The sequence below is a fragment of the Crassostrea angulata genome, chromosome 4 (genome assembly GCF_025612915.1).
Source record: "Crassostrea angulata isolate pt1a10 chromosome 4, ASM2561291v2, whole genome shotgun sequence".
In the NCBI taxonomy this organism is placed as follows: Eukaryota; Metazoa; Mollusca; class Bivalvia; order Ostreida; family Ostreidae; genus Magallana; species Magallana angulata.
Genome location: NC_069114.1, coordinates 12,918,484 through 12,938,341, shown reverse-complemented (window position 1 = coordinate 12,938,341; position 19,858 = coordinate 12,918,484). Strand labels below are relative to the sequence as shown.

The following is a 19,858-nucleotide window of genomic DNA, read 5'->3' as shown; positions in this document are numbered from 1 at the left end:
GTGTTTCTTGATTGAAGCACTATTGACACTTACCTTGTTTTCACATTAATTTTTAATAATGCATATTATTTCACTCAATGTGTTCTGTCCTTTCTCACCCCCACTAAAACATAAAAACAAACTTTCACGCCATTGTGAATTATCATATATCTATTCTTGCATCTTTATGGTATGTAAAAAATGTTGAGATTCCAAAAGAAATGTAGTATGTAAGAAAGATGTAAAAATAATGAATAAAAACATAAATGAAAAAAATAATAAAAATTTAAGTACATCAATTGACACACTGGAAAGTTTTTAATCGAGTTTAAGAGCAATAAATATCAATGAGTGCGAGTCAATCAATGATCGAGCTAATTTTTTAAAAAACAATACGGTGGCGCCCAAGGCTGGAAGAATTTTTTTAGCCCATAGTATACCTGATTCAACTCTCATTTTTCACTGATTTTCTTACATATGTGTTACCATTAATCCTTGCTTCGCGAGGCGGGCTTTGTCAGTCTCTCGCTCCGCTGGATATCAAGTAAGAATCGATATAATATAAATTTCGTATTCCTGACAATCTGTAATACACAATTGTCAGCTTATTATTGCTGTAAAAAGATTCAAACATTCAGTGCATGCACAACTCCTTTTATTTTATTGAACTGTATTTAAAAAGGTAATAACCAAGAAAAATAAAATTAGCTTTACGGTCTTTTTTACATGTTGTTTTTTTTTGGAGCTGCTCTTTTGTTTTACAACCAAAAGTCAATAAATTACTCTCAACTATTTCGTTAAACTTAAATTTGAAATCAGCATGTTCTGTGGCTAAGATTGAGTACGTGTTTTAAGGCATTCTACTTAATCGTGATTAAACTAACCCTTATTATACATAAGCTTTTTTTAGGCTTTTGGAAATTGTATTTATTGGCATCTTGAATGCATTGTCGCTATGAAATCGAAATAAGAAGATTCGAAAAAAAATATCAATTTGTGTTAACCTTTGCTTTATCAACGAGTGATGTTTATTCAAATACTTCCTCGGTCGCGAACTATTTTTGTCTCAGGTCATCGCTTCAACTAATCAGTTGCCTCAAAATTCTCTTGTATATTTTCCACATCACTGGCGAAGATTTAAATAACAAAATAAAGGAAAACACACAAATGTTTTTTAAATTAATCTGCAATTATTATACACGTTAGGTATCAAGGATTTAATCCTGACGACGCGATGGAAACAGAATGCTTTGTTAGTGTTTCTGTACACAATAACTTACCGAAATAGTGTCTCCCAACATTTTACCAGCTATCGATATTTTTAATTTAGATTCATTAATTAGCATTCGTTTATAGTTCAAGAAACCATTTCTTGAACTATAATATTGGCTCCTACCACTGAAATAAAAGGTTATCGGATCAAAATATTGTGAATTTTTTTTGCATACATTATTTCAAAGGTTCGGACCTTTTCTTTAGGTCCTACCACTATATTAAAAGAACATCGGGGCCAATCAAAGCAAGTATCAATATGAATATTAATTTTCTGCATTCGATGTCTCAAGAGGCAGGCCTTTTCTTTTTTCAGCCATGATATCAGGTCCTTCCCGTAAATTAAAAGATCATCCGGATAAATCAAAACAAGTATTGATATGAATATTAATTATCTTCATTCAGTATTTCAACGGGCGGACCTTTTCTTGAACTATGCCATTTAGTCCTACCCACTGAAACAAAAGATCATCATTAAATTAAAGTCAGTACAAGTGTCAACTTAATTAAGTATTTTCCTATATAACGAGAGAGAGAGAGAGAGAGAGAGAGAGAGAGAGAGAGAGTTATTATTCTATACCAATGCAATCTGCTACTCATAAATCAGCAAGGATATTGTCTTTAGGCAGTTTACAAATATATTGCATTAGCAAAGATGCCTAAAGCATAAGAGTTATAAAAATAGCAAAACAAACATTACCTCATAATGATTTTATTGGCGATTTAGGCCAAGGCTGCTTACAATAAGGGAGCCATGCATCAATTATTTCCTTGTTGGACATCCCCGAACAAAACAAGCAAAAATGGTGAGCCCTGGGAATAGATGCTCACCTTCTTGATCACCTAGTATAGATTAAAATGCAAATACAATGTCAAAAGGAAACAGTTAAGCACTACTAGTGGGCAAATTAGACGCCCCGAGAGCTCCCATTCCTGGTAAACTTGTTTACAGCTGTGACGACTGGGTTGGTCTTATATAAGATGGACCAATGAATGTTTCTCTGAAATTGTATCAAGAAAAACACGAGAGAGCAGTGGAACTAAGTATAGCAAAAGTTTAATTATTCTAATTAAATGGAAAACAATTGACGGGTTCGTAAGGGAGGGATGAATTTATGAGAAGACTGGCGAGCTTGCGTATGACATCACATATTTGGTTGAGGTTAATAATGTCCGAAAGGCCAATGAGCCCGTGGACACTGATAATATTACTTTCAGGGCAATGGCCCATTTAAATCTTGAAACAAGCTTTTTGGCTCTTCAATAAATGGATTAAACCCTAAGTTGGTAAATCCTATTTAAGCGCTTTGGAACTTGGCAGTTTTATCATAAATCATATACCTTGCATATACATGTACATGCAGTTATTTTCTTCCTCAACGTAATTTTTGTAAGGATGCTGTTAGCTCTGCCTTTAATTTTTTTTTTTTATAAATGTGCTTACATTGAAATCCTAACTTAGACATATCAAAACTTTGAAATTTATAGACTTTATCGATGGAAACGGATTTACTTATTAAGTGTTTACTTGTTTCCGAATCCTTGCTTAATTACATGCATGCATCATTATATACATATAAAAGTATTGCATGTCTGATTAAAGGTATTCTGATTGGCACAGATGTGAATACGTCTTTAAGAATAATGAAGTGATCAAATACTGTCGGGAATAAACACTTACTTTTTTAACAATATTGTATGCGCATTATGGAGACAGAGAGAGAGAGAGAGAGAGAGAGAGAGAGAGAGAGAGAGAGAGAGAGAGAGAGAAGAGAGAGGGAGTCATCCACTATAAAAGAGGGTATAACAACATTATCACTTCTAATACTTTTTTAAACACTTTACCGGTAGTAAAACATGCTTTTTAATTATAATAAGTACACGTATATTCTAATTGAATATATTCTAATCTACCACAGCTACGTATGCATTATATTGTCAACGTAAACCGTCTGGTGCGGTAATCCAGATATACAACCTTTTATTATTTATCTTAAACTAGTGATAAATTTACTTAGAGAAGTATAAATTATAGGTATAAAATCATAAGTTTCTTATCACTTAAGATTAAGCAAAGCACGTGGTATAGAGACAATTTTAGTTGCGTAGAACACTACAGCGGGGGCATTTTTTTTCACTCTCAGTTCAGGAGTGTATTCTGATTAGCACAGGTGTGAATGCCTGCAGGACTTCTTTTACCGGTGTTTATCAGTTGTGAAACCCTCTGCTAATACATATTCAACGGAAAAGATTTAAAAACAAAGGGACTAGCTTGAGTAAAAAAAAAGGCAAATTATTGTCAACATACTCCAGGTCCAACTCTTTCTTATAAAATTTTTTTTTTAGTTCTTATTTCACAAAAAGACTGCTTATGACCTTAGGGTGGGTCATGATTTATACCATAGGTCATCTTGGCAAGTTCAAAATCACTGGAAGAAAAAGTGCAACTTTTCTAAGCAAGGAGGGGGGGGGGTATCTTTTTTTAACTTGCTCACAGTACCTGTAAATATATTATCACACTATATAATATGCAACTCTTCACTGCATAATTTTCGTAATGTGTATAACATTTATTAAACAACCTGATACCTGCCGTCTCTTTTCTGTGATTTACATATCATTTATTTAAACAAAATAGAAAAACAAGTATTAAACAATTTATAACATATCATATTTTAAGAGTATTTAAATGATATAACAATATTTCAAACTTAGTATCAAAGTGGCAGGTAATTTTGTGAAAAGATATCTCAAATGAAAATAAATTGAAGGAAGTGATAACGTTTATTTAAAAGGAGTTTTTTTATATATTTATTTCATCACATAATGGATAAATGTATTATTACATGAGCAGTAAGCAAGCTCATTGCTCTCATGGCCGTATATACCATTCGCTGCTTGAAAATGAATCCCACATAGAAATCAAAGTACTGAAGTACTGACGGGAGTTGATTCTATCGATTATTATTCATTTTAAAATCAACGACATGTTACTTCGCTCGGCAAGTAGTTTATAATATGTCTTTTAATTATGCACATTTTTATAATATAAATTCTCGGACGTTTCCGACAAGATTTTTGAGAAAAACCTCGTGTGAATCGTGTTGTGTAATGATTAAAAATAGAATTGATTCCATCAAACTATGTATTAGTAATCGAAATATTCAAAAAATTGTATGGATCCAAGCAATAATGAACTCAGGTATCGTTCAACCATATGTTCGACTGTCTCCGTTAATCTCCAACGAGCAAGATAATGTGTACACCAGGTCTATTGATAGCTTGATGAAGTGACCTTTAAATATAGAATGGCTATCTGCTTGTCGGAGATTTACGGAGACAGCCGATGGTTGAACGAAACTTTATTGAACTATGGCAAATGAATACATACGACTGCAAAAATATCTAAATTGTTCGTACTATTTAACATCTGACAATTTTCAAGGTATTCATAAATAAGTTTCTTAAAAACCAATGCTTCAAGATACATCACATCGAATTTATCGATGATTTTCAAAAACTAAATCTTGTCAGCGGTGATGATTTGTGCTGAGGTTCAAACATTGTTCACTTTTGGTTTGCCAGAGTCATGCATGAAAGAGTTGATTGAAATCAACTCCCAAAAAGTACATATCGTGAAATGCAGGAACATATTTTCTTTCTGAATAACTTTATTATTTTGGAAATCGGTGAAGATCAGCAGATGATAAGAACACAAAATGAACATACATGTACATATGTTTTATATCCATCTATCAAAAAAGGTATATTAGGACAGTTAAAATCCGAAGGTACATATATTATGTGAAATATATACTGAGAGATTGTAAACACTTATCATGTATTTTAATAATTCAGTTAAAATAATTTCCTTTTTTGATCATTCATATATTTAAAGTTATGTAATGTATTTTTTATCTGCGTTTTTTCGACAAGTTGACTGATGTATACTTGTTGGACACTTTCACTTTATATGCCCGTTTTACCTGCATCATCTACTATGTAATCATTGATTCCTTATTATTTATCAATTCCAGAATATCCTATTGAAGAAGTCATATTCGACCAATGGAAACAGGACGACGTTGATTTTATTTCAACAAAGGCTTGTGAAGAAGTAGAAAAAATAATAAAAAGCAGGAACCTAGTTATTGTGGGTGGTCACTCAGGATCCGGAAAGTCAGCCATCATTCAACATATTGCGCTCAAATACAGAGAACGGGGCTGGACCGTAAAACGAGTAAAAAAGGTAGAAGACATCGTGGATGAATATTATTCACGTCGATATCAAAAAGATAAAACAGTTTGTGTTTTTAATAATCCATTGGGAAAAGAATCTTTTGATGAAATATGTAATGATTCGTGGCAAAGATATGAGGAAGATTTAAAGTTGTTCCTAAAAACAGCAAAAATTCTCATGTCATGTAGAAATCATATTATATCTGATTCCAGGGTGGCGCGTTATCTCGTTAATCAGTCAGCTATTGTAGACATCGATGATAAGAATTACAAATTGTCTGTCAATGAAAAACGTCATATTTTGACAAAATACACATCTTATATGAACTTATCCGACAAAGATTGTAATGAGATCGTCAAAGTAGAAAGGTATTTCCCGTTATTGTGTAAATTGTATTCAAGCAGAAAAAAATCCATTTGTAAGGGGATACGATTTTTTACTGAACCTGTAACAGTGCTGAAGGAGGAAATAATAGAGTTCAAAGTAAAAGACAAGGGTAAATATTGTGCGTTGGCTCTCCTTGTTCTTTTTAACGATGATCTTTGCGTAAGTGATCTTTTAAAAGATAAAAACACGGAAAATAAATTCAAACACACGTTAAAACGTTGTGGATTACCAGAGAGTACACCGATTACAGCTATTGGGGACAATCTTGATTCCCTAAAGGACTGTTTTGTCAAAACGATTGGCGACAGGTATCATTTTTATCATGATTTGGTGATGGAAGTTACTACTCATGTGTTTGGAACAGATTATCCCACAGAAACAATAAAATACGCTGACATCGGCTTACTCAGAAAAAAGGTACGATTAGAAGATTGTAAAGAACAGACCGACCCGTTCACCATCTATCTAAGTGACAAGTACATTGAAGATCTTGGAGAAAGGCTTTTTACTGAACTGTTTGGAAATCGTTTAATAGATGTTGCTCTCAATCCTTGTTTAAAGAATAAAAAAGTAATTGAAACGTTGAAAGGAATCATACAAAAGCATCCAGAAAAACTGCGAATGCTACTAGAAAAGAAAAAAATAAAATATAATAAACCTAATTTTTACACAGCAAAACACTTTCATCTTACGAAAATTGCTTTCATGGGTTTGAAAATTGACCTATCACCCTTATATGTACTGATTGTTTATAGTCATACGGATTTATCACTTAAATGGTTAGATACTCTGACAAGAATGCATATTAATTTTAAAAGCAGTTCCTTGCTTCCTGCAGTGTATTGTAATGGATCAATGCAATTGTTTGATAAATTTCAATGTTTTCATGTAAAAGAATCTCTGAGAAATGCTTTGGGAGGATTATCCCCTATTCACATTGTTAGCGCGTTCCATAACTATGAATTACTTGAACAATTAAGTTTTCTCGGTGGTGATGTTAATTCAATTAGTATAACCTGGGATCATTTTACCCCCTTACTTTTGGCAGCTGGTAACGATACCCAGGAAAACGAATATTATTCCAATAGAGAAACAGGTGCAGATCGAAGAGATAAAACAGTACAACTTTTACTGAATAAGGGAGCAGACATTAATTTATGCGAAGCGGCCGGAGCCAGTCCTCTTTATATATCTTGTCAAAACGGACATAATACAACTGTACAACTTTTACTGAGTAATAAAGCAGATATTAATTTATGTGCAAAGAATGGAACCAGTCCTCTCTATATAGCTTGTCAAAAAGGACTTGATAGCACTGTACAACTTTTGAAGAGTAATGGAGCAGATATTAATTTATGTGATGAGGTCGGAGCCAGTCCTCTCTATATAGCTTGTCAAAACGGAAATGACAGCACTGTACAACTTTTATTGAGTTATGGAGCAAACATTAATTTATGTGATAAGGACGGAGCCAGTCCTCTCTATAAAGCTTGTCAAAAAGGACTTGATAGCACTGTACAACTTTTGAAGAGTAATGGAGCAGATATTAATTTATGTGATGAGGTCGGAGCCAGTCCTCTCTATATAGCTTGTCAAAACGGACATGATAGCACTGTTCAACTTTTAGAGAGTAATGGAGCAGATATTAATTTATGTGATGAGGTCGGAGCCAGTCCTCTCTATATAGCTTGTCAAAAGGGATATGACAGCACTGTACAACTTTTACTGAGTAAAGGAGCAGACATTAATTTATGCAAGAAAAACGGAACCGGTCCTCTCTATATAGCTTGTCAAAACGGACATGACATCACTGTACAACTTTTACTGAGTAATGGAGCAGACATTAATTTATGCAAGAAAAACGGAACCGGTCCTCTCTATATTGCTTGTCAAAACGGACATGATAGCACTGTTCAACTTTTATCGAGTTATGGAGCAAACATTAATTTATGTGATGAGGACGGAGCCAGTCCTCTCTATATAGCTTGTCAAAACGGACATGACAGCACTGTACAACTTTTACTGAGTAATGGAGCAGACATTAATTTATGCAAGAAAAACGGAACCGGTCCTCTCTATATAGCTTGTCAAAACGGACATGATAACACTGTACAACTTTTGAAGAGTAATGGAGCAGACATTAATTTATGTGATAAGGACGGAGCCAGTCCTCTCTATAAAGCTTGTCAAAACGAACATGATAGCACTGTACAACTTTTACTGAGTAATGGAGCAGACATTAATTTATGTGCAAAGGACGGATCCAGTCCTCTCTATATTGCTTGTCAAAACGGACATGATAGCACTGTACAACTTTTGGAGAGAAATGGAGCAGATATTTATTTATGTGATGAGGTCGGAGCCAGTCCTCTCTATATTGCTTGTCAAAACGGACATGACAGCATTCTACGACTTTTATTGAGTTATGGAGCAAACATTAATTTATGTGATAAGGACGGAGCTAGTCCTGTCTTTACAGCTTGTCAAAACAGACATTTTAGCACTGTACAACTTTTACTGAGTAATGGAGCAGACATTAATTTATGCAAGAAAAACGGAACCGGTCCTCTCTATATAGCTTGTCAAAACGGACATGACAGCACTGTACAACTTTTACTGAGTAATGGAGCAGATATTAATTTATGTGATGAGGACGGAGCCAGTCCTCTCTATATAGCTTGTCAAAACGGACATGACAGCACTGTACAACTTTTATCGAGTAATGGAGCAAACATTAATTTATGTGATGAGGACGGAGCCAGTCCTCTCTATATAGCTTGTCAAAAAGGATATTTTTACACTGTAAGACTTTTACTGAATAAGGGAGCAGACATTAATTTATGTGCAAAGGACGGATCCAGTCCTCTCTATATAGCTTGTCAAAAAGGATATTTTTACACTGTACAACTTTTACTGAGTAATGGAGCAGACATTAATTTATGTGATGAGGTCGGAGCCAGTCCTCTCTATAGAGCTTGTCAAAACGGTCATGATAGCACTGTACAACTTTTACTGGAAAATAGAGCAGACATCAATTTGTTTATCAAAGATGGAGTTAGCCCTCTATATCTAGCTTTTAACAATAGACTATACAAAATTGTTGATATTTTGCTAAACAACGGTACAGATACTAGCCTAGCTTGTGGATGGAAAGTCAACCCCGACTTGGTCGACTTCTTTGATAAACAAGACAGCACAATTGTTTTTTTACTACAAAAGAACAACATTTTAAACAACTTGTATGACCCTGATTCGTATTTTTCTCTTTTTGTGTCATGTCAGATAGAAAGAGTGACACGAATGATTTTATGATCAAAATACATTTATGTTATTACTTAAACTGAAAAGTATGCATTAACAATATGGTACATTCAAGCAGATATACATGTAGCAGAATTTGCGTTGAAAAAAAACATTAGAACACCTATTGGTTAGGTCGTTTTAGATTAGACACAACTTATCTTCTTCCAATATCTGACTTTTCTTTTCTACCTACGCAGTGTAAAGATTATATTTTTTTTTTCATATTAAGTTTTCGTATGATCATACATACATTTATTTCAATGGGCATCAAAAACTATAACTTTACCTACTATTTTTTCTATTTATATACTCTCATTTTCTGAAACTTCTGGACGTGGTAATTCATGTACAACTGTTACCTAGATCAAACTATGTATCAGTAATAGAAATATTTCTCGTATGGATCCAAGCAATATTGAACTCTAGTCTCGTTCAACCAAACGCTCGGCTGACACCGTATATCTCCGACAAGGATTTACCAAGACAGCCGAGCGTCGAGTTGAAAGAGACTATATTGAACTATGGCGTAGGAATACATACGACTACAAAAATATTTAAATTATTCGTACCATTTAAAATCTGACTATTTTCAAGGTATTTATAAATAAGTTTCCTTGAAAAACAATGCTTTAGAATACATTACATCGAATTTATCAATTATTTTAAAGAACTAAGTCTTGTCAGCAGCAATGATTTGTGCTGAGGTCCAAACACTGTTTCACTTTCGGTTTTTCTGAGTAACTTTATAGGAGGGTTGATTAAAATCAACTCCCAAAAATGAGTTTTTCTTCATATTCCAAAGTAGGAAATATAGAGCTTATCGTTGCTTTAAAACCATTTCAACATATCTTATTGCGCGTACTATTTTGCATATCATATTAAAATATGGTTTTAGAGTAAGGATGCGCTCCATGTTTCTTGTTTTAAAAACTGATGAAAGATAAACTGTAGAATCATTAGATTTCGTGGTGGCTCAATTTTCGTGGAATCCGTGGTTGCCTCTCATCCACGAATTATTGAATATGGGTTATAAAGTAATATATCCTTTTGTAGGTATAAGATAATACACGAAATTACATCCCCACTAACCTGTAAAACTTGAGCAATCCACGAAAATTGGCCCCGTCGAAATTTAATGATTCCACAGTACCCAATTTTTTGCCTTAATCCGTACTTTTTGTGAAATTAGATCATCAACAATATATGATATTTTGATATTTCTATTGTGACATCGATCAGATAATTTATTTTGTAAATATACACGATATATGTTTTATTCTTTCTATAATCAAACTCATAAGAGTGATATAAATGATACATGTTTTATTCTTTCTAAAATCAAGTTTCTAAAGCTATATTCAAAATTTTAAATTTTGAGGCATAGAAATACGTTATCCCGCACATAGTTCTTTGTTTACTACATGTTTAGTGCACAAATTATATCTAGACTAGGAATATAATTGTATTCATATTTTTTCTGTATGTTCAGGTTCCTAAAATATTTGTAGCAATTAACTTTTGTACTTGATTTGTTATTTAAAATTGTTTATCAATTTATCATGATAAATTGTATATAAATTTTAAAAGCTCTTTTGACTTGCTTTCTTATATCATACTTAAACGTAATCGGGTTAAAAATGTTTGCTGGAAAGTCCCCTCCTGTTGATGTGTTATTTTACATATATTGATAGAATTAGTCTATTCAGTTTTCGTTTTGTAAAAATATACTCTTATGAATCGTAATATCATATAAATTGTTCCCCTTACCTCAATTGAGTGCATAATATGAATTGAATACCAGTAACCTAGAGGTTAAGTTTATGGCAAATAAAACATTCAGACACAAAGAATGTTATTACATGTGTAATAATTAATTTCATTTTTGTACGATTGATTTGTTTGAATAATCCAAAATGCTGGCACTAATTTTTAAAATTCTAATCTCGCTAACAGTCATTTATCATATATTCTTCGTAAATGAGTACTTCGACTCCCAACTTCTGTATCATATAGTTTGAAAAGTAAATGGCCATTCTTGCCGCATTTCATTTTCCAATATATCAAAGCTTTTTCCGTCACGCAGACAGTTTAAAAAAAAAACAAAAAAAGAAACCAATTGATACAATGGTTTAACGTATAATCTTCTAGTAACGCAGTAGAATCTTTTGTGAGATCTAAATAAAAAAGAATCATGCAAAAGTGAAAAAAAAATGGCTGCAGGATTTTGAAATTCAGGAACATTCTTTCGATGATGATTCATCATAACTATAGCTCTGTTTAATATGGTGTACTGGGGCTTTAATTTTTGGTTAAGAAAAAAGAACGGAAAAACGGGGCTCTTGCGTCAGAACGGGTTTACAAAAAAAACCTTCTCTAGTGTTCAAATTTAAAACAATTTATGAGAATAGATTCGACGCACTGCCCCCCCCCTCCCCGCCCCGATTTTTAATTTAAAAAAAATATCTGCATGTACATTGAATTTGGGTTGGCATTTAACACAATTCATAATAAAAAAGGTATTTCAAGTTGCAATTATATATTGCATATCGAACAAGCAGTCAAAAGCTGAAAAATTTGTAATATTAGGTCGCTGGCGCGGACTATCATGTCCACAATTATAAGGAATCATTCTTTGAATATTATGAGGTGATTAAATACGGTCGATGTAATCAAATTTAAAATAAAGTACGAAGGGCTTGATCGCCCCATCGTATACGTATTTACTAGTACTCACTTCATCATACTTAGAGAATGATTTCTTATTTCTATCTCATATATACATGTAAGAAGGTGAGTTTTATTGACTTTTGAGATGGCACAAACATTTTTTGTATAAGAAGAAGGCATTATCAACGATGGCAGCCATTCTAGGTTCATACTGAACAAGTTTTAATTTGTTATTCACAGCCATACTGCATGTATACTCAATTACTGTAACTTCTGGATTTAAAATGTTTCGTGTGCATCAATGAAAACATTTCGTCCAAGGTTGCTGTTTTGGCTTCGTGAATTGTTTCTCCCGGGCGAGAGAAATAAGGGAAGAAGTTGTTTAGTTGTCAATGATTTGGTTTTTTATAAAAAAAAAAATGTTTAATAATTCAGCATATTAGACATAAAGATCGTCATAAGTCATGAATCTTAACAGTTCGATGAATAAATAAATTTGAATTTGGTTCAATGATTTTCTTCAAAATGGTAACTTACGAGACCTCGCATTTATGCTCTAGCACTTTTATCAAAACCAGGGACATCTCGAATAATTCTAGAGAAAAGTAGAAATGTTGATATTGCTTTTCTACAACTACATGTACACTGTATTTTAGAAATATATTATGACAACAGGCACTTTGAAGTTCTTTTAACAGTTCAAGTGGCAATGTTCGTAGAAACTTTTCATGTTTCTTTGTTAAATTAAATGAGTTTTGACAAACAATTTAAAACTTAAAGTTTTTCATCAAGATGAATAGTTACATTTTGTGTGCCATCATTATGGTTATCATAACGGAAATTATACAGAAATTGGTTAAAGGACATGCGGTAAATAGATAACGTATGCTTATTTAGGTTCATGGAGAAATGTGTTATTAAGTTTAGTGATGAACCTGTCGATGCCGGGTCAGAAATCTAAATAAAACGCTTCTAATGACCACGGTGCGTCAGATCATTAGTATGCACTTAATCACATTTACTTATAAGGTCCGGAGATCGGAGGTAGTGTCCGTGCGTATAAAAAGGAGGTGCGGGGAAAGCGGCTCTCCAGTAGTCAACTGGAAGCTGTCTTTTGCCTCCTCTTTTTATACAGGTAAGATCATAGTAAGATACTTGCGCGGTTTTAATAAAAGTTAACAAAAATGATTCAGAAGGTTCAAGTAAATATAATATCTTATTTTCAGAGTTTTTGTAATCAATGTTTATTGTTATTAATTATACATTATATTCTGTCTTTTGCCTGCTCTTTTTATACAGGGAAAGGGCTACTCCCCAGGTTGAGGAGGAGAGAATTCTGGGTTATATAACGTGGCACAGACAACGCCAGGTGTCTGGTCAAGGACGAATAAGATCCCGAGGATCAAATGAACGGAAATATCGTATTAAGCGAAATCCTAGTACGATATAGTGGTGGAAATCCGGTCTTCGTCCAAGCCACGGTAACGTCAATTCTTCCAGTTAGAGAACTTTGTTAATGGCCAAATTAACGCCGTTTCAAAAACTTAAAAGAGCTGTGTCGAGACTTTCGGTAACATCTGGCTCGAAATTTATTCAGCCTGATTTTGAAGATTCAGACATTGAATTTAACGCTAAAACGTATAGACCAGATTTCGTATCAGAATCGAGACCAGATTTTGCATCAGGATCGAGCAAGAACTATAAGAACATTTCGCAAACTTCCCCGCCTTTGTTTTATTCTAATAATGATTTAAATTTCAACTATCCATCTGTGGTACTAAATCCACACGAGGCATCTTCATCCCAGGCGGCTTCCTTCGGAAGGACTACATTTCCGCCCTTCGATAGACACGAAATCAGTCCCGGACCCGTCGGACGCACACAACGCTACGGACGGATATAACGCTCCGAACGCAAACAACATCAGCAACGGATCCAACGCCCCGGACCTTTCGGACGCACACAACGCTCAAAACCTTCGGAGCGCACATAACGTCAAGGACGGCTAAAGTTGAAAAGTCCTACTAGAATTCTAGGTTTTGTGTTGTTTTGATGCAACATATCGTTTTCTGTGCAAGCTCTATGCAAGTTGGGGAGTTTTTTTTTTAAGAACCGGATGAATAAATATTTAATTAAGAAGAACATAGGATTCTAACAGCGGTTTTGATCAAACTGAGATGTTTTGCCGTCATACTGTATGCTCGTAACTATATTTTGGAAACCGCGGGGTAGAGTTGTTCTATCTCATTTGATATGAAAGAATATACTTAAGCTATTTATAGTTGTCACATGATATTGAACCGATGTGGCAGTAATGTACTAACCGATTTTATTTGTTTGTGCCATTTAAAATCTCACAAGGTTTAAATAAGTTTTCCTGAATAACAATGTTTCAGCATACATTGCATCGAATTCATCGTTGTTTATTTGTTGTGTTTTTCAAATGCACAATAAATAAAAACAAGAACGAATTAACATTGACAAAAAACCCAGATGCGTGATAGAAGTGGTGACCCTACCCCCTTTAATATTGTACATGGATTTATTGAATGGATTAGCGGAAGATGCGGATGGACAGTGACTTTAATGATATCGATAATTAGCACTGTTATAGCACAGGTATTACAAACATAAAATAAACAATGGTGGTATTGTATTTAAAACAAATTATTCGTATTTTTTTAAAATCAACCATGACGATGCATTAACACATCATATAAAGCGAATATGTTTACTCCTATAGACCTGTATGGAATATGTATGTAATACTATGTTTTTATCATTCCAAAACAATATTTAGGAAGTCCCCAAGGCGTTTGGGCTTTGGGACTTTGGAAAGATAACTCTTACCTGGTGAACTTTAAAAAAATTAAAAAAAAAAATTGTGTTTAATTTTTTTAAATCAACAAATTGATAGAAAACTGTTAAATGATGTATATTTCCTTCAGACATATGAAAAAATATAACACTTTATTTGTAATGATTAAAAACATATTTTACAAAAAAACCATCAACAATTCTTTTAAAATACCTATAGTATCAATATCATCATATATTTGATAGGTGTATATATTTATTGTGGTTTTCCACTGAAAATTGGAATAAACTGTGGATGTGTAGAGCCACCTTAAAAGTTGTACCGTTGCATTGGTAGTTTGAACCCCTTTACCTATATGTAGGCTAGCAGACCACGTCAAGCATATATGATAGGCAGATTTAGGGTACGAACAAAGCAATCCGGATAATTTAGAGATATAGAACATGGCCGAGGGTCTAAGATCATTAAATGCATTTGCTGTCGTTGTAACATGTCGTTAGCTAGGGTATCGTTGAGACAAACATAGTCCAAAACGCAGCACGGCGATCAGGTACCTGTTTATATCGAAGGAATTTAAACAATTTATTGAATCGTTGTCATTAAAAAGCTTCTCATATTTACGGTGTACATGCACAGCAATATGAATTTTTTTCTATCCTTTTCCAGTTGAACACTTGCTTCTAGTCTATGTAAACTTAGTTTTATTGTAAATGAATCTGTTGGTTGAGGTGATTACCGAATTTGCAAAATGCCACTTTCCGGCCATCGTTTGAAATCAAAATGTAATCCCAAAATTAGATTTTAAAGGGGCATGGTCGCGATTTTGGTCAATAATTATTTTTCCGATTTTAATAAATACCTTGCTTCAGAAAGGCATTTGTAATGAGCAACTGAAATTTGAGTATCATTTGTTTAGTTATATGCGAGTTACAGAGCTTGAAATTCTTCGCTATGTAAACAAAGCGTTTGTTTACATTTTGACCGTTGAAGTAAAAATTTCAGTTTTAAACCTAAACCGAATGTGTAAAACGTTAGGAAATGTTCATCTATGCGTAAAATAAATAAACAGATGGACAAGTAATCTGGAAAAAGGTTTTTTTACTGATATTTTGAACCTATGTAAACAAAAACAGGGCACAAGCCTTGTTTACATGACAAAGAATTGTGAGCTTTGTATCTTGCTTATAACTCCACCAATGACTCTCAAATTTTTTTGATCATTAGAAATGCATTTCTAAAGTATTGTAAATAATAAAAACATGAAAATAGAATTTGACCAAAATCGTGACCATGCCCCTTTAAACCTTCAGTCTTTTTATCTGTCACACAAAGATCGACACGCCGTAATTTCTTCTTTTAATGACAGTATATACGTACACCATGGCGATTTAAATGCACCGTGAAAGAGTTTAAATTGCCAAAGTTTGGTGTCTATTTCTGTGGCAAAATGGATGTAGCTAACTTTAAAACATTTTTTCTTCCATTTTCAATTCGAACACATGCTAGAAATCTATATTCTTGAGTAGTTTCGAAGAATAGGCTTTCACACAGAACTTTTCCCAGATGTGTGAAAAACCCTTAATTAATCGTTTGGGTTTTAAGGTGATTTTCATAGTGCAGTCAAAAATCGAATGCATGCTATTATTTAGGCAAAATAAGATATATATGCGCAATGCATATATTGAAATCTCTCTATCTCTCTCTCTCTCTCTGTCTCTCTCTCTCTCAAATATAAACTAATAACTTGATATCTTAAAAAACGCTGCAATACCATTGCGTCCCAAAACCAATTTTGTATTTTACGGTTATTGCAATATTATTAACATTTAGCAGACAAAAATGAGATACAATGCAGTTTTGCATTTAACGAGGCCGGGTCTAATTTGTTCTGCCCTAGATTTTTGAATGAAATTTTTTACATGAATTTCCACTAATATAATTATTATTTTAAGATAAAAAAAATAAGACATTTACCACATCGTTTGTTTAGGGGGTCATCTCAAAGTTTGTTAATTTTTAACATAGGAACCCTATGGGATTTTGCTTGAAATGTATCAATTTTGCACATTTTTTACATTTTTTAAAAACTTCTGCCCTAGGGATTTCTTTTTCTGTTCTACATATTAAAGTTATTGCTAAAAGGCATCAAATGGTCAAATAAAAACAACCTTTTACCTCCTGGTTTGATCCAGGGGACTTATCAAAGTTGATTTTTGCATGCCCAATTCCCCGGATTTGTCAGATAATGGCTATTTTTTATTTGACAAAGGCGGAAATGGTGATCTTAATAGTATTATTAAAGCATTCAGACATATTTAAGTAATAAATAAATTTATAACATCACATATTAAGCGTCGTTAATATAAAATACATGGTAACTGTCTTGAAATATATGAATTAAGCTATATTTAGGCGGGTTAAGAAAACGTGACAGAGGGCTGGGCTTGCTGAACCCTCTTCACGTTTCCAACCCGAGCCCAAATATAGCTTATACTTCGAGACATTTATATTTATTCCACAAAATAACATTAATTTTACGCATCAAACGAGCTATTTTCAACAAATTTCGCTGAATATCTGCAGTTGAAACTATCACGCCATGGCGTCAACCAAGCAAAAAGATGACGTCACAATACAAACGAAACGCTGCGCGAAAGCGTGCGTACTCGTTCTGTACTCGGCCTCGTTAAGATCGAGTTATATGACGTCATCTTTTTTACTTCCTCTTCTGATAATTTCGGTCAGTTTCACAGAATACCCAGTAGGTCTTTTTTTAGTTTCTTGAAGCGGAAATAATGTTACAATTAGCTTTCGTTTCTTCGGGAGTGTTTATTTATTTTTTTAAAGATTCTGCCAAACAGTGCCTTTCATTATCGTAGTTATCGAGAGTCACCCGTTTGGCAAGTTGAAATATCATCAAACTTGTTTTTGTAAAAAAAATTCTTCAGTTTGTATCATTGTTTGTGAGCTTTTCCTTTGATGTCAGCAATTCATTTTTTCTTGATACACAACAGTTTTCTGTGGTGTATCTGTGATAGATCACACTTTTTTTCCTGATAGATCACACTTTAAAAAAAAAAGAGTATCAAAAAACAAGAAAATTGTATTTATCATTTACAAATTCATGTGCTTCATGAAGTTCAAAGAACATACCCGTTTCTGTGAAATGTTTTAAGCAGCTATAAAAATTATTACAAGAAAACTTATCATTTTTTACTGCTTAAACAGCCACTTAATTATGACTCGAAATGAAATACACAATTATCTAAATCTGGTGTACTCCACGAGTCCAGATTTTTTCCTCATCTTCCGGCATTATCGAATCAACTTGTCGCACTTTGGTACCTGAACCCTTTGATAATAATTCCTTCATGCAAACATCTAACACTTTGCGGAAAACGGCAATAAGGTCGTCATGTTCATCAAGAAAATTCAAATTTAATGTTTTCCTCTCGCAAATGACGCAGTTATCCGCACACAACGAATAGAGGACGCGGGGGTAATCACTGCCATTCTGTTTATGTACCTCTAACACAAAGCGCTGTAACCAGTGATTCTGTTTAGGATCTTCGTCCCGGAGATGCATATCAACAGATTGTGAATGTTCAGGTTTCCTAATTTGTTTAAGGAATTCGGTTTCAACTATATCCTATAGCTAAGAATTGCGAGAGCATAAAATCACAACCGTCATCCACGGCATTTTTGCTTAAAAGGGCGAGGTAGATGGAACTTTCATAAAATGTAGTGCGCTTAACTTCTAGAATCACGTGCTCTTTTTTTCATTGGTCATATAAAATGGAACGTAATAAAATGTTGATAGATCATGGGCAACTCAGTGCATTGAAAACAACGATACAAAACATATAGAGTAACTTTTTAACTTGTGCATCTTCAGAAATCAGACTCGGGGGACAAGCCCCCTCGTCTGTTATCTGATGATACACTCGTTAAAAAGTACTCTATATATTACTTAAAGCATTTTTCCATTCAATCAAATTCACAATAGATTAAGTAAACTTAGCATTTTTTATTTCATCTATATTGATATAGTGTAAGTTGTTAATTGCCGATTTAATTCTTTTTCCAGAATTGTTGAAAGCCTTAGTGATCAAACATAATTATTTATTTTATTTTTTAAAAAGGGACGTGGTCACGATTTTGGTCAAATTGTATTTTTCAATTTTTATTATTTACAATGCTTTAAGAATGCATTTCTAATGATCAAATGAAATTTTAGAGTCAGTCGTAGAGTTATAAGCAAGATACTGGGCTAACAATTCTTTTTTTTTTCATGTAAACAAGGTTCGTGCCACATCTTTGTGTAGACATATGTTTAATATACCAATAAAAAAAATTTCTAATTTAGGCTACTTTCTCAACTTAATATTCATTTTGAACATGAATAAGAAGTTCCTAACATTTAGGAGTCAGATCTTCTCGTTCGTTCCTTTCTGACATGTTAGAAAAGATTTTAGATTGATAAAGTAATACGATAGTACATTCCAAATTCTCCAGAACAGTGATGTAAACAATAATTCTTTGGGTATCAATTGCATTAAGGAATTAAAACACATTTTTCTTTTCATTGCTTGGAATGTTTAAAATCTTGAAAAGACTTTTCAATAAGGCAAGGTGAGATGCCACTTACAATACAAGAATCCTGATAAACATCAGCATTCTACTTTTAAACAAGTGAAAAGCTGTCAATGTGACTATCTTGTGAACTGTAGGAGGAGTTATTTGTACAATGAGGGTACCCTATATGCAATATTTTGCCAAAAAATGATTAAGTTCAAAAGCTGGTATTTTTTCGATAAATTATCGGAAATCTAAATCCTAGCAATATGTACACCTCTAATATATGTTCAATTGATCTGCAAAAGATCAAATTCCTATCTTGAGAACTGTAGGAGGATTTATCCGTACAATGAGGGTACCCTATATGCAATATTTTGCCAAAAAATGACTAAGTTAAAAAGCTGGTATTTTTTGGATAAATTATCAGAATTCAAAATCCTAGCAATATGCACACCTCTGATATATGTACAATTGATCTGCAAAAGAACAACTTCTTATCTCGAAAACTGTAGGAGGAGATATCTGTACAATGAGGGTACCCTTTTGGCAGCCGCCCGCCCGCCCGCCTAATTGGTGAAAATGGCGGGCGGGCGGGCGGGAGGGCGGCTGCCAAA

General features: G+C 33.5%; 1 protein-coding gene and 1 pseudogene across 1 annotated transcript in view; both read left to right on the top strand.

Moving 5' to 3' along the window:
* Window positions 1-9,473, top strand: part of LOC128180109 (uncharacterized) — a 43,711-nt gene extending 34,238 nt beyond the window's left edge. The window contains exons 7-8 of the mRNA XM_052847972.1: window positions 5,289-7,042; window positions 7,637-9,473. Coding sequence (XP_052703932.1) covers window positions 5,289-7,042; window positions 7,637-9,190 — 3,308 coding nt within the window. The 3' untranslated portion in view covers window positions 9,191-9,473. The remainder of the gene's footprint in view (window positions 1-5,288; window positions 7,043-7,636) is intronic.
* Window positions 9,474-12,851: 3,378 nt separating this feature from the next.
* On the top strand, window positions 12,852-18,602 carry LOC128180709 (uncharacterized; annotated as a pseudogene).
* The last annotated feature ends 1,256 nt before the right edge of the window (window positions 18,603-19,858 follow it).